This window comes from Martes martes (assembly GCF_963455335.1).
Source record: "Martes martes genome assembly, chromosome: 7".
Classification (NCBI taxonomy): Eukaryota; Metazoa; Chordata; class Mammalia; order Carnivora; family Mustelidae; genus Martes; species Martes martes.
In genome coordinates this window covers 2,819,655-2,834,817 of record NC_137894.1, presented here as the reverse complement: position 1 = coordinate 2,834,817, position 15,163 = coordinate 2,819,655, and the positions used below count along the sequence as shown (strand labels likewise).

Below are 15,163 nucleotides of genomic sequence, written 5' to 3'. Positions count from 1 at the left end.
AGTCTGGAGGATGGTTTAACCTCTCATGCCGGGGACAGGAGGAAGGAGTGTGACTTGAGGCTGAACGTTTGGGTATGGCCTCAGTCTGTCCTGTTGCAGATGTGAATCTGGGAGAATCTGCTGACTTGGCTAGGTCAGAGTCCGGTGCAGGTTTTAGATAAGTGCAGCTGAGTTCCTAACCGCGTAAAACAGGGACAGGAGTCCTCCCTAAGCAGTTTCCTTGGTCTTTGTACACCAGCGTTCTCAGATCCTGCCATTAAGGTCGGCCCACTGGGTGGCTTGGATGCACAAGGATACCCCATAACCTCCCCCTTGGCTACGTTGTGGTTCAGGAAGATAGGCCAGGATGGATGGCTCCGTAGGTCAGCGGGTCCTCCTGAGAATCCCGTTTGAAGGCACTCTATGGAGGAAGTAAATTAAGACAGAATCCGAAAATGGAGAAATCGTCAGAGTTTTAAAATTACAACTAACGACAGACAAAGAGCACGAAGCAGTAGTGGGGGAAGGGTTGATGTTAAGCAAGTTTTATGACAACGGTGGGCAGAAAAAGAATGCAAAGGGTAAAAACTAGGATTTTGGAAGATTTCTGTGCCTGTATGTGTCAGTGAGTGGTGGACAGGAAAGGATTTGAGGACCGTGGGCTGAGCAGATGCACAGGTGCCTTACTGTGCTGTAATTTATGATTCTGATGGAGGTTTGAGAGTGTGGAAACCCACCACTTTTCAAATTAAAAACAGGACATGTATCTGACACAGTGTTGTGCGAGGCTGAGAAAACACAAAAGTCTGGGTACCACAGATCAGCACGTTAAAAACATCCTGGACGCACGAGCAGAAGCCATAGTAGAAATCCCCCGGCCGGAACAGTTAGGGCACTGACTGCGCGAAGTACCCCATGGAGGGGATAGCTTTTTAAAAGAAGGAGATTCCATTACAAAAACGAATCACCACCAACCCAAAAACTCCGAAGGTTTGCTACGTAAAATGGATAAACAGAAACCATCGTAGCCAAAAGGGGTAAATACCAAAGCCTTGGCTCAGTGTTTCAATCAGATCCGAGCCGAAAGGAAGGCAGTTGGGCAGCATCGATGAACAAGGCAGAACTTACAGAAATATATTGCGGTACAAGGACCCTTTTTAATGGGTAACGGACAGAGATGACCTCTGCATCAGTACCTCTGATCGTAGTGAAGTGCATGAGGCAAAAATAGAAGTATAAGTGGAAATCTGTATGGCTTGGAGATTTTATATCGCAGACTGTTGATACGTCGAATAGAAACACAAGCCATCTGGATAGTGTAATAAGTAAAGTCAGAATGTGTCGGTGAAGAATATACAAAACTTGGTCCTATGTCAGGCAAAAAAAAAATGCAATTTCAAAAAATACAAAATACAAAAATATTGGAAGCTTGGTGTGCTAATCACTCAGTCATTCCCTTCAGGTTTAGCCACGTAAGAATGGAACCATCTTGCCCATATGTCCACCAGCGCGTCCTCTATATTCACTGGGGCCCTCGCAGGCATCCAGGTAAAGGTGGGGTCTCTCAGGGAAGGTTGGGCTGGAGAACGTGCCCGGGACCTCCGGCCACGCTGCTTGCCCTCTGTTGTCCCCCTCGCATAGGTCCTGGAATGGATCTGCCCGTCTGCACGGAGGTTGGCACCGTGCCTGGCAGAACCAGGGGTTAGAAGCAGAAGCCGCAGGGAGATGCGGTGTGCTGACCTGTGTCCGGAGGGGAGCTTCTGGGCCTTGCTCTGGGCGTGCTTCACCCGGAGGGGAAGGGAGATGGGTCGTGCTCCTTTTTTTTTTTTTTTTTTTAAAGATTTTTATTTATTTGACACAGAGAGAGAAATCACAAGCAGAGAGGCAGAGAGAGAGGGGGAACTGGGCTCCCCGCTGAGCAGAGAGCCCGATGTGGGGCTCTATCCCAGGACCCTGAGACCATGACCTGAGCTGAAGGCAGAGGCTTTAACCCACTGAGCCACCCAGGCACCCCTGGTCGTGCTCCTTTTAAGCCCCTGAGGCAGAAGCTGTTGGTCTGTGGACTGAGCTGGGACTTGGTGCAGAGAAGGGATCCCTCCTTCGAAAATGTAACAGTTATAAGGTAATCATATGTGGTGTATGTAGAAAGCATATAAAATTTTATGTATAATGAATATAAACAAAAGAATAATAGAAAGTAATATTTGGGAAGATTACAACAAAACAAAAAAACACAAACCCCACCTGAACAAGTCACTGTGGGGTCAAACGGGAAGTGCAGCCGATCATAGTGAGTCCCTTCGAGGTCATGGCCCCTCAAGGCCGGGCCCGGAATGCCCGTGGCCTGTAACTGCAGACTTTGGATTTCGGTTCTGGTCGGGTGTCTTCTCCCCCTCCATCCGCAGAGAGAGGGGACGCGGGACCCTGACCTCCAGCACTCTCCGTGCTGCCTCCTCTTGCCGCCCGCCGTGAACTTGCCCTCCTCTAGCTTCCTCTTGCTCCCACCGGGCTTTGTTACCACAAGAGAGCATCAGCTCGTTGGACGGGGTTGTAGTGAACCCTGGATCCTGGCCAGAGCACACTTGCTGACCGATAGGTACAAACTGGTCTGAGTATGTTACTTTTGGAGTCTGCACGGTGGACAAAAAGGCAGGCATCTTCCCAGATGCTGGCACTTGGAGAGTTGGACTCACACCGTACTTGCATCATGCTGTTCCCTGCCGGAAAGGGGTTTTTCCCAGGTCTTTGATCCAGACGGTGGCGCCCCAATGTGTCAGGTGACTACTGTCCTGTGGCTGGGGTTTGCAGTGGAGCAGACTGGAGCTGACTGGCGGCTCTCAGGGCTGAGGAGAGCTCAGTAAGCGTGCGTATGTTTCCTGTTGAACGCAGGAGGCTAATAAGGCCTTTTCTGGCAGGCGCTGGCCCCGGAGCCTTTCCTTCGGGAGCACCAGGCGCCTGTAGCGGTGATGGGCTGGGATGAAGTTTGTGGCTGGCAGAGCTGCAGAGGGCCGCATCACATCCCCTCAGCCCTTGCTCCTTGTGCTTCGTTTTGCACATGCAGTGTTAAGAGAGGGAGCACTAGCGTGAATTCTGATCGGTACGGACACAGAGCTGTTGACAAGAGCGTGGGCTCCGGACCCGGACTTCTTGGGTGTGAGTCCGGCCTCGCGTACTACCTGTGCGATATCTCGGTGCGTGTAGCCTCTTCTGTTCGCGGGGAGGTCACGAGCACCAGCCCGTCGGACCGTTGAAGCGACGGCGTCTGGTTGTGCACTCAGAGCGCCCTGCACGGTGGGTGACACCGAAACCCTCCGCTTACTGCTGTTGCTCATAACACCGACGCTTGCTTTTCTTTCAGAGTTGAGCACTTTGCCAAAATCTACAGTCAAAAAATCGGCATCAAAAAGGAAGTTCTTTTGAAAACCTTGTGGGGAGATTACTCTATCAACATGAAGGCCAAGAAGATCGTGAAGGTGGGTCGGGGGTGTGGCATCTGTCCCTTGGGCGGACGTGTCGCTCACGGGCCTGCCCGGTTCCGACTTGTACTGCAGCACCTTTAACCGATGTGATCTGGCTTTGGGGAAAGTGGCTCAGTTCTTGGCGGGCTCACGGTCACGGGCGTACTTCCAGCATTGCTTGCGTGGGGTTCTCACGCACACGGAACAAAGGACGGCTTTTTGTTTGTTTCCTTTCTTTGTCCGAGAGGAGCCACACTCTCAGACTCTGTGCACCTGAAGACGTATTTTGGATCCTGCTTTTGTGTCCCCTTCATTGTACAGAGATGGCTCTTCCGGAGCACGCTGTGTTCCTGGGCTCAGCTCAGGCTTCTCTCGGTGAACGGGGACACCAGGCCCGCTGATGGGAAGGAGGCGGCGGGTGCTCCCGGAGACCTTCCTTCTGTGGGGAGGGGCTACCCAGGCCAGCCTGTGGAGGCACAGAGCCTCAAAGGATACTTGACACTGTTTTGCTGCTGTTACTTTTTTTTAATGTAAAATTCAGGATTTTATTAATTTATTCTCATGGAGGGGCATATAGATTCCTTTTAGGAAATATTTATAAATATAAAGACATAAGAAAAAAAAAAGGAACAGAAGCCAACAGAGCTAGTACTGTGGTTTTAATTTTTTTCATTCTTTTGGGATTGAGACGTCCGTCCCTCAGTTGAGCTTGTGTTGTTCATATGATAGTGTAGCTGGTTTTTTGCTTGACATCAAATCATGAACATCCTCCCTTGCCATTAAAAGCCTTTCAGAAAGCTCCTGAAGGAGCTGGTGTAGTGAGGTGGCCAAGAGCCCGGGTTGAGCGTCTGAGTCTGTGTGCGTCTTGGCTGCCCCGCTCACCGGCCCCGCCGACTTCCATCTGGAAAGTTCTTCCATCTGGAAACGGGAGATGGTCACGGTTGGGCGGGTGTGGGGCGTCTGTGTGTGGGACGCTGTCTTCTCCAGGTGCCCTTATTTTGTGTATAGAAATGGTAGAGTGTTTGGGTTTTTTTTTTTTGGTTTTTTACTATCGCCTTCCTTGAAGGTAAACAGTTTTCGTGTTTAAGAACATTGCTTAGAAGAAGTCTGGAGGGGACCTGTACACCCAGCACTCAGCCTGGGTATCGTGTGTTCCTCTGATGACAGAGGCGGGGCAGTTAGCGGTGACATGCCCCATAGTCGGTTTCGTTTGTCGCGTCCCTGGTTCCCAGAGGAAGACGAGTGGTGTGTCCCCGACTGCGCGTTATTGGCTGTTCAGCGCATTCTTAGGACCATTTCCCACTAGTTCCTGTTAAGCAAACATTTTCTAGAAGGAATGAGACCCGCTGTTCACGGAACACGTCTGTGTGTGAACATGTGAGGCCTGCTGCATATTCAGAAAATTAAGGGCACATGTTCTTGTTCACAGGCTAAAGGGAAGAAACCTTTATTTGTGCAGCTGATCCTGGAGAATATTTGGAGTTTGTATGACGCCGTCTTGAAGAAGTAAGACTGCCTTAACATTGTCTGTCTTTGGCGGTGTGATCTGCCTCCCCTTCCCGTGTGATGCGTCCTGCTTCAGAAAGCCGAGACAGACCCAGGAAGTCAACGGGGCCTTTGCAGGCCAGTTGTTCCCAGGCATTGCCTGTGAACAGTGGGAAAGAGGGTGTGTGACCCAGGTCAAGGGTAGCAGGAGGGACAGCGTCAGGGTTTTGAGGGCACAGAGGAAGGGGCAGACGGATGGAGAGAAACACCAGATCTTTGTTTTTACAAACCCAGCTTAAGCAAAATTGGAGTTGCTGTAGAAGGGGTGTTGGATATCCAGGATCATTAATGGGGAACTTGGGAACATCCTTGCCTAATACAAGTAGAAAAGGAAGTTTGCTTCAATAAATCGACTTTTTTCCAAGTTATCCCAGAGTTGGAATCATGACCTTGAGTCATGCTGCTTCACTGGTCCCCACATCTCGCCTCTGGGGTCTGGGAGGGTGCCCCCTGGGAGCCCTGCAAGAGGGGGCCTTGGAAAGGGAGTGGAGACCCTGCGGGAGCCCCTCTGGGCACGTTCAGTCTCTTGTAGAGGAGGTACCTTGGGATTCTAAGTGTGTGGAAAAATGTGGAGCTCCTTCCTGTCTGTATGTGACCTCCCCCCCTTGTATGCTTACTACAGGGACAGAGAAAAAATTGATAAAATAGTGACTTCTTTAGGATTGAAAATTGGAGCCCGGGAGGCACGACATTCAGACCCTAAGGTTCAGATCAATGCCATCTGCAGCCAGTGGCTGCCCGTCTCCCATGCTGTGCTGGGTATCCTTTGTCTTGATGGTTTGCAGTGAAATGACAGTTCGGCCAAAGCGAGAGGAATCGGTATGTTCCCGGCAGTCAGGAAAGCCTCTGGGGAGAACACATTTGCACCCAAAGTAGGTCTTCCGTGGTCCACTAGTGTTCCACCCTGTGACCGTGTTCACCGCTTTGGCGGGAGAACATTCTGGTTCATCGTGGTCTCACTGGTCGCAGTTCAGACGTATGTTCTCTCAAGAAGGCGTATCTTTAGTTTTGTTCAGGGGTCTGTAAAAACAAAAGAGTTTATTTTACTACGATTTAAGTCGATAATTTAGGTGGTCATGTTGGATCAGGGTTTCATTTTAGTGCCATATTTTCTTACCTGATTGATATTTCCTGTCATGTTAGTGATTCCCAGAGGACTTGATCTGAGATAGTTCACATTAATTAAGACAATTTTATGGCTGAATTTAAACGGTCTTCTTCTCATTGACGCAGTCCCCACGTGGAGGGCTGTGGGCGCAGTGTCCTGGGTGCAGGCCGGCAGGGGCACCTCAGCCCTACTGTGACACGGGCTGTGGTAGGGGACGTTCCAGTACCCTAGCTTGTGGCTGATGGTCGTTTATGAAAGGTTAGATGCACTGGAACCAGGTGAGGAAATGGTAGCAATCAACAGTCCCCGGAGGCCGAGCTGCCAAGCGGCGCTGTGCTCACTTGTTCCCGGGGCCATCAGCGTCCTGGAATGTCCACGTCAGGGACATCTGTCCCTATATCAGGGAGTCCATGAACTCCCCGAAAGCGTGTCTGTGTTCCGAGATGTGCGAGCGTGTCACAGCCCGGGCGTGTTCTGTGGGGACCGACATGTCACCTCGATCCCTAGTGCGTGCTGGGAGTCTGCGTGGGGACGTGCCGTGGTGGAGGGCACGTGTTCGCGGTTGTGAGTCCTTAACAGCAGGCGTCAGCGATGGTGTGTCAGAAGCTTCCTAGCCCCCTGGATATGACAGCCGAGAGGGTGGAGAGACTGATGTGCGCGGGATCACAGATGTTTGACTCTCTTCCGCCTGAAACCCAGGCCCTGAAAGCAGGTGAGGTAAAGGGGCCTCAGCAGGGGCTGCGGCGGGACCGTCCTCAGTCAAGGCTGCTCCACACTAGTCGCCAAATGCCAGTTTGCGAAATGGCCAGTTCCTCAAAAGGCCGTTTTGCCAGAGTTTTAGCGTTGCTAGAGCCGTTTTGTTTGCCCCTCGGTGGGAGACCAGAAGCTCTGAGCCCCCTCCCTTCTGCCTTTATCTCATCTCAGAAGCTCCCAGGGACCCTGTGTCCCAGCCCCTGCACAGCCAAGAATGTGTCCAGAGCTGCAGTGTCAGCACCGTGGCCAGGTCCCTGGGGACCGTGGAAAGGGGTTCCGGGGCTGGGCTGCCCACGGATCCCCACTGCTCCCCGCAAGAGGGGACCTGCCCGCCCCAGGCTCCGCCAGCTCCGTGAAGCTCATCTGTATGTACTCACAGTCTCCGCTGCTTCTCCCCTGCGCTGTTGAATGTGAAACCTCCATCCCCAAAACCACTCGGCCGCTGTTCTTGTCTGTTGACTGTCCTTTGCTGATCATCTGACGAGCTCTGTCACTAGCAGCGGACGCAGCAAGCCACTCCTTCCTGTGTTCCTCTCGTCTCCTCTCCCCGGCTGCTTATTCCTCCTGTCTGTCCCTCGTCCCTTTCTCTCCGGTTCCTCGCTCTGTCACTGTGGGAGGACCCAAGCAGGGCCTGGGCTCCCTGTCCTGGCTGTGTCACCTGTCTCGAGGCTTGCCACCACAGCAGTGGGCTCACGACTCCCACACCTGTGTCTCAGAGCCCATCTGCCCCTTGGCTCTAGACTCGGGTTCCCGCCGCACCTCTCTCTGCTTGGCTTTCTGAGAAGCGTCCGAACCCTCACAGGTCCCCCGCTGGGCTTCTTCCTTTCTCCCTCGGCCTGCTGCTCCCAGCTCTTCCCAGCTCAGATGAGACTCCGTTCTTCCATGTGCTCACGCTGAAAAGCTTGGCGTCCTGTGGCTCACCTGTGTACTCACACCCCTGTGTCCCGTCCCTTTGCACATCCTGTGTGTTCTTTCCTCAAAATCTGTGCAGCTTTCAGCTTCTTCCCAGCATTTCTGCTTCTGCCTCCTGGTTCCAAGCCACCGGGTCTCTCACCTGGGTGTTAGTGCAGCTTTCCACTCGCGTCCCTGCCTCTGCTCTCGGCTTCCCTCAGTGCTCACTCCTGCATGTGGCCGGAGCGGTCCCAGGACGGCGTGGGTCAGGGCCCACCACGCTGCCCCCACCCCTCGCATCCGTGTCCCCGGCAAGACGTCTGCCGTGCCCTTGCTTTTGGCTTCCTGTCGTCTTGCTCCGGTTTCGGTGTTGCTCTGGAACTCTTTCCTTTAGGTACCCGTTATTTTGGCGGGGACTATTTTTTAAGGGAAAAAAACCCCTCATCCGTGGTTTTGTATACACCTCCAGTAAGGTGAAGGGGAATGTCAACATGTTGATGTGAAATCGTGTTAGTGGGTGTAGGTTTAGAGAAAACTGACATCTTTATAATACTGAGTCTCTGTTTCTAAGTGTTTCATTCCTGGCGTGATGGGATAGCCCGTTTTCTAACCTGTGTAACTTGTGTGTAGTTTAACAAGCTGCCTTGTTGACGGTTGACTTGGCATTTGTTTTAGCCCTTCTGCTCTGGGTATAGGGCAGGATCTCTGGGGGCTGAGAGTGGGGTTGGGGGAGCCCCGTTCGTGGGCCTCAGCGGCCGGCCCTCCTGCCCTGCTCATTTTGCCTTTCTTTCCCCACGCCTGCCGGTTCTGCTTGTTCTTGCTCTCCGGTGTTCTAGCAATTTTACACTTTCCTGCAGAGAATTTCTACTGCGGTCATAAAAGATTATAGGCCACTTACGCATTAAGATGAGGCCACGTTCTAAACATCTTGTGTTTTAGAAGTCTGCGTTTCTGGTCGTGGCAAAAGCGAGTGACCTTTTTCCTTCCTGTTTTTGTAGCTTTCATGAAGTGTGGAAGCGAGGACACGGATCCGGTTATTATCTTTGTTTCCAAAATGTTTGCTGTTGATGCCAAGGCTCTGCCCCAGAACAGGCCCAGGTAAGGGTAAGGGGGAGGTTGGGCCTGGCCAGGGAAACCGCTTGTGTGTGGTGGGGCGCAGAGGCGGTGTGGGTGGGAGTGTGCAGACTCGGGCTTCCCCGTCCCGCCGGGATGGGTCGTGAGCACCACCGCGGCAGCAGGCGCCCTGCCCGGTGCTGTCTTTACCCGATGGCGCGGAGGAGAGTTGTTGAGATCAGCTCCAGGCGATGGATTCGAACTGCTGTGAATTCAAGAAGAGCTGTAAGCAGAGGGGCCACGGTTCACGTGTGTTGCGCACCCGGCACGTTCTCCAGGCCTGCCTGCTGACCGTCGGGGAGACCCACGACCGTGGGAGCGTGTCTGCTGCTCCGCGTGGGTCGGGGTGCGGCTGGGCGCTGGGGATACGGAGTGTTTCTCACGTTTCCCGTGTCTTAGAGAATCTCTTCCGCATCATCTGAGTTTTTCACGTGTGTCCCCCACTTCTGGCTCTGCCGCCTCCCCGTCTGGTCAGACCCTGATGGGTTCCTGTGAGGATGAGGGCAGCCTCGGCCTGGCTGGTCCCCTGCCGCCATCCGTGGCTCTGCCGAGCCACGCGCTGTCCATCCTGCACCGGGATCTGGGCATCTGGAACGGAGACCTGCCGTGGGTGCCTCCGAGCTCGGCTCCTGTAGAGCCCGCGTCTACGCCGGCTGTGCTTCGCAGGGATGTTTGGAGCAGCCCGAGAGAAGTGAGGTCGATAGTACTGCTTCAGCACGTCTGGTGCCTCGGGGCACCTGTCCTGTGAAGAACAGTGGCGGTGAGACTGGTCACCGGCCGCCGTCTGCAGAGCTCCTACGTGTTCATGGCCTCCGTCCACGGGCCGTTGAGATCTGACAGCCCTTCTCCAGTGGAAGGAGTCAGGCTGTCACCTTTACCTGTGACGAGAACAAGGAGCCTGAGAAAGCATTAAGTGAGGGGCTGCAGCTTGCGGCCGGGGGGAGGCCAGCAGCGTCCGAACCCGGGTCTCGTCAGTTTGCTGCAGGGACCCTGGCCTGGCTCATCCGGTGTCTCTCGTCTGTCTTTTCTTCTTTCCTGCGTTTACAGTAGAGTTTGCTCCTCATTTAACTTTGAAAACAGCACTGTCGTTGAATATTGAAACAAGAGCGGTAGGGAGCACCTGGGGGGCTCCGTTGGTGAAGCCTCTGCCCTCAGCTCAGGTCGTGGTCCCGGGGTCCAGGGATCGAGTCCTGCATTGGGCTCCCGCTCGACAGGGAGCCTGCTTCCCCCTCTGCCCGCCGCTCCCCCTGCTCGTGCTCTCCTTCTCTCTCTGATAAGTAATCGCACCTGTGAGTCGTGGGCTCTGATTACAGCCCTTCATGCAGCCACTCACATAAAGGGCGAGCAGTAGGGTTACCCCCGGCCCCAGCGAGTTCTGACACCGAGCGCTGCCCCAGGATGACGCGTGTCAGCCTCACGTGCGTGTCCCTGGTAACAGTGGCCTTAAGGCCCCGGGTCTGGCTGGCCCATTTCTTTAGTCCCGCCCCACCTCCTGGCAGGTAGGATGCAGGGAGGGCTCATCAGGGGCGAGAAAGCCGTTCTCGGGAAAGTTAACCCTAAATCCAGTGACTAGGCGACCCTTTGCATGTGGTCTATGATGAATGGGCCCGAGTGACTTCCTTCAGCACACATGGGACATGGCCGTGCTTGGCAGTCTGGCCTGGGTGACAGGTGAGGTCCGTGGCTCAGTCGTCTAGAGCAGGGACAGGCCCTGAAAGCACACAGTGCGACAGCTGGCTGTACGTCCACACACGGAGAGGCTGCCTTCGCCGACGATAGCACAGTCCTTCTGATAATGTCGGAAACAGCGATCCTGGCTCCTGGCTCCGGTCCTGGCCCCTGGTCTCCTTCACCTGGAATGTTGTCTTCTGGCCGCCTTTCATGACTTTATCAACATGGACTTCTAGAGTCTTCTCTCAAGCGGTCTTCCTTCCGTTGTAGCGTTTCCATCTCTTTAGTTCCCCGTGGCCGTGGCCCTCTGCCCACAGACCGAGCGTGCCGAGCCGCTGCAGGTGCCACCTGAGGAATCCTCCCGGGCTCCGGGGCCTCTGCCGTTGGGACGGCGCGCCGCCGCTCCTCCTTGCCACCCCGGCCCTCGGGTTTGCTCTGCGGGAAACCTGGTTTTCCTGTGGCACCGTTACCCGGTCTCTAAGGTTACTGAGCCGATGCACATTTTTACCTCCTTTCTCTCTGCACGCTTCCTCGTCCTCCGGAAGCCATTGCGGACCTGCCCCTGGAGAGCCGGGACCGCCACCAGCTCTGCTTCTTGAGCGGCCACTGCTCCTCTGTCCTCTTCTCCCGTTTGTCCCTTGTCTTAGCATTGCAGAGCACTTCGCAAGCCTGGCCTGTTCGAATTCACACCAGGGTGGTGCTTCAGGGTCAGTGTTTCCCAGTTCTTCCTGGTGGAGTCGGGTTTGACCCCCAAAGCACAGTAAGTGGTTTCTTTCACCGTTTTGTGCAGCCGGTGGACAGGCCAGTGCGGGGCGGGAAGGAGCGTGCACTGGGTGGTTAGGGCAGCTGCTGCTCCTCGGCTTCTCACCGAATGTTCTGGAAAGTTCCACCCGGTGTGGCTTATCAGCCCCCACCCCTAAATCTAGGCTGGCAGCCGCCTCACTGCCGGCCCTTTTAGTTCTGGGCCTTTGTTTTTGCTGTTCTCAACTAGTTTATCACAAACTCTTACTAGCAGTGCTCGGTCTAATGCCTGTTAAGTAACATTTTACTGAGGGTTTTTAGGCAGTTCCTCTCCCCCTGAATCTTCAAGTTTGTGCGTTGCTTTTGCTTTCTTCTTGAGAACCCGCTCCTTCTGGTAACAAGGTGCTGTCTTCAGACAGAAGCCACTTTTCTGGGTCTGTCACTTCCCACCGTCTCCGCTGCCTCTGGTAGCCGCTGCAGCCAGCCTTCTGGCATGTTCCACGCCGACCAGAGCGTGCGCATTCTGCCTGGAATCCGGAGGATGGATGGATGTGTGTCCTCGCCTCCTCTCCTTCCCCTCCACATGTGCCTCCTGGCCCTCCAGTCAGCGTGCTCGCCTCGGGCTGCCTTCGTCTTTGCTGCTGGTGACTGCCGGCGCTTCAGAAAGTGCTGGTTCAGCCACAGCCTGAAGAGCTCACCACCATGGCCGCGCCTTGGCTGGTAGACGTCCCTTTTCTTGTAGATAATTCCTCTTTGTCCTCAGCAAACGTGGGATACGCGGTGGGTGCCTCGTACAAATCCTGGCTGATTTCTGTCCGTCTGTCTGCTCCGTTTCCCTGTGCCACCACTCCCAGCCCACGGCAGTGCCGGGCACGGAGGGGCATTCCCTCGATGGGTGGGTGGACACTCAGACGGGCAGCAAGCTTCCGTACAGCAGATGCTAACCTGATGAATACGAACACTAACTTAGTCCAGACCGTGTTGTGAATTTAGGTGGAATGAGGGTGTAATTTATATGAATGAGTACGTGTCTTTCTTAACCAAAGTTAAAATGATTTACTTAATGGGATGATGAGTTTATCATCTTTAATCCTTCTAAGTGGGAGACATCCTGGGGATAATGAGTAGGGTTTGGGGTCCGAAATGGATTTGAATTTCGGCTACTCCATTTATTTTCCGGGGGGACTTTGCATTAGGTTCAATTTCCTAAGCCTCTGCTTTCTCATCTGTAAAATAGGGGTGATGGTACCTATTTCATTTAATTGTTGGAATAAGTATGTACTGTAATTACATAAAGTGTTTAAGACAATGTTGAGATTCTAGTGGGAAACTCATTGACGGAGACTTTGCCCTCCTATGCAAACAGGTGTCTCACATTTTCTCCTCCCTGTTCTTAGGATAATGTTACATCCTGCATTTGTGTTTTAACTTGCACTTTTCAGATACTCGTATAAGCAGTTTTACCAAAAGTTTAGAAACATGGAGTTGATTGAAGGGACAGCTGGGGCGTTGGGCCTTGAGCAGAGTAGGGCTAGGGGAAGGGCCTGAGCGCAGGCCATCGCAGGGACGGGGGGAAGGGGATTTGCTGGCTGTCAGCTCCAGAGGAAGCCGTTTCCATCCCATACTTGAAAGGGCTCCCAGTGCTTGGAGCTTACAGGAGAGGGGACTGGTCTCTTGCAGGGGAAGCAGCGCCTCCAGCCCCAGCAGTCTTGGTTACCTTACGGCCCCCGGCCAAGCCATTCTCAAAGATCGGTCTCTGGTTCCTGTGTCCTGGGACACAGCCCTGCAGCGACCTGGGTCTGACTAGAAGGGGACAGCTCTGAGAACCAAACTCGGCCATTCTGAGGGGGCAGGTGCCAAGGGAGGTAGAACTAGTGTCCGGTCCTGGTGGGGGGGCCTTGTCCAGCAGGTGGGAGTGTGAAGAGGACAGCAGTGAACAGTCAGTGGTGGGAGCAGTCACCTTCCAGGCTCACCCACATGAAGCAAGAAGGAAGAAGGGTTTTAGGGCCCTTGGCCTCAGAGCTCCAAGAGTATGTGGCCGTTTGGGATGCACGAGAACGGCGTACATGCAGCAGGGCTATCTGAGTGGGTTCCAGTGCTTCGGGGAGATGGGGAGATCCGGGAGAAGAGCAGCGATCGCAGGGCCTAAAGTGAGGGAGAGCAGGAGGGAGGCCCGGGCTCCCAGGACCAGGCCCCGGAGCTCAGCTTCCAGAGCTGGGGCAGAAAGCTAGGAGCAGACCGTTAGCCTGTGGATCCTGACGCTCGGCCCCAGTGCTGCCGGCTCTAGGGCAGCTGTTGGTCTCGCTCTGTGCTGGGGTTGAGGACGTAGGAGGGTTTAGGAAGGCCCATATGTGGGAAAGGAACCATACCCTGGGAATTAGTGTACCTGCCCCATTTCTGCCTTCCAACAGAATACCCATTTTTATTCAACTTAGCACTCCCCTTTTGTACAGCACTTTGTTATTAAAGCCGTGTGTGCCTTTTTTGTGGCCTGCTAGACCTGAGGATAACTCTTCAGGAAGAACGACTGAACCCCCTACCCCATGCCAACCGGGACTAACCCCCAGCAGACACACAGACACACCCACGCGCTGCCTTTTCCGTGGTGCTGCCGGGGTCTAACACAGTGTGACCTTTCAGTCCCGCTGAATCACCCGTCATTCAGCCTGATCTTGAAACCCTACCTCTGGGACCCCAGTTCTCCATGAAGATACATTTTTGTGCTTGTGGAGAAAACCTCCATTTCCTCTGAGGGCTTTTGCTTGCTTCTCCACAGGGAGCTCTGAGCCCTGGTATCGGCCACTCATTTCCCTCCCTTCCCTGTTCTCCTCATCCGGAAGGAATGTGGGCATTCCCGAACGGCTCAGTGCTGGTGTGGACGGCTCTGTGTGGGGGCGTGGGCTCTCGCATGCCACTCCAGAAGCTCGGAAGAGCTGGGCACAGAGCATTCTCGAAAGCCTGAGAGGCCTTCTCTCCTGTCACCGCAGCTAGGGGCAGAGCTTACAGAAACCTTTTGCCTGCAGGGGACCTGGGACCCGTCGTCGTCTTACCCAGCCACGTTAATTTAGTGGCTGTTTCCCTGCTGCAGTGACTGAGAGATGCTTGGTGTTGCCAGAAGTTAACATAGCTGTGATCTCCTGTAGACTTCTCACCCAGGAAGAAATTGCTCAGAGGCGAGAGCGTGCGAGACAGAGGCATGCAGAGAAGCTCGCCGCGACGCAGGGGCAGGCACCCGCGGAGCCCCCCCAGGACGGGAGCGCCCTTGAAACAAGTCCAAAGGGAGAACAACCAAAAGGTACAGCTTTCCGAAATAGGTTTGGTGCAGAGTAGTTTTGTTGACTTGACTTAGGACACTCATCCTCTCACTCTTGAGCTTGGCTTTGTAAGTGTAGCTTTTGTCGGTGTCCTGTCTTTCTTGGCGATTCTTCCCTGAAACTGGGCCAAATGTGTCATATTCACTGTTTCTGTTTCTAGGCGGGTCCTGTATTAGAGAGAGCGTTGCTGGCACTCATTATCCTTTTGTGTCCGGCAGGTGACGAGCAACGGGCGGAGGGCGCGGCCCTTAGATCGCTGCCCCAGGAAGGAGACGGCCAAGAGTCTTTCATTGCTTTCGCTCGCGTGTTCAGTGGTGTGGCTCGAAGAGGAAAGAAAATTTTTGTCTTGGGGCCCAAGTACAGTCCTGTCGAGTTTTTGCGGCGGGTAAGAATTGGAAGTAAAACATTAGTGTATTGTTCTAAAGTCCTTGTATCTTTTCGGATTGGTTGAGATCACCTTCTTTTGTCTCTAGATGAGCACATTCCCGCAAATCCGTGTGTCTCCTCTTACGCTGCTTTGGTGGCGTTTGGTAAATCTGTCTCGGTGGCATTTGGAAAATGAAACCAGTATGTTGAACTCCGTGTTCAGG

At 53.9% G+C, this 15,163-nt stretch overlaps 1 protein-coding gene across 1 annotated transcript in view; it reads left to right on the top strand.

Moving 5' to 3' along the window:
* The window catches only part of EFL1 (elongation factor like GTPase 1), a 116,707-nt gene that overhangs the window by 26,586 nt on the left and 74,958 nt on the right, over positions 1–15,163 (top strand). The window contains exons 8-14 of the mRNA XM_080808147.1: positions 3,338–3,452; positions 4,867–4,943; positions 5,605–5,741; positions 6,680–6,802; positions 8,733–8,832; positions 14,403–14,554; positions 14,792–14,958. Of these exons, the coding sequence (XP_080664273.1) occupies positions 3,338–3,452; positions 4,867–4,943; positions 5,605–5,741; positions 6,680–6,802; positions 8,733–8,832; positions 14,403–14,554; positions 14,792–14,958 (871 nt within the window). The remainder of the gene's footprint in view (positions 1–3,337; positions 3,453–4,866; positions 4,944–5,604; positions 5,742–6,679; positions 6,803–8,732; positions 8,833–14,402; positions 14,555–14,791; positions 14,959–15,163) is intronic.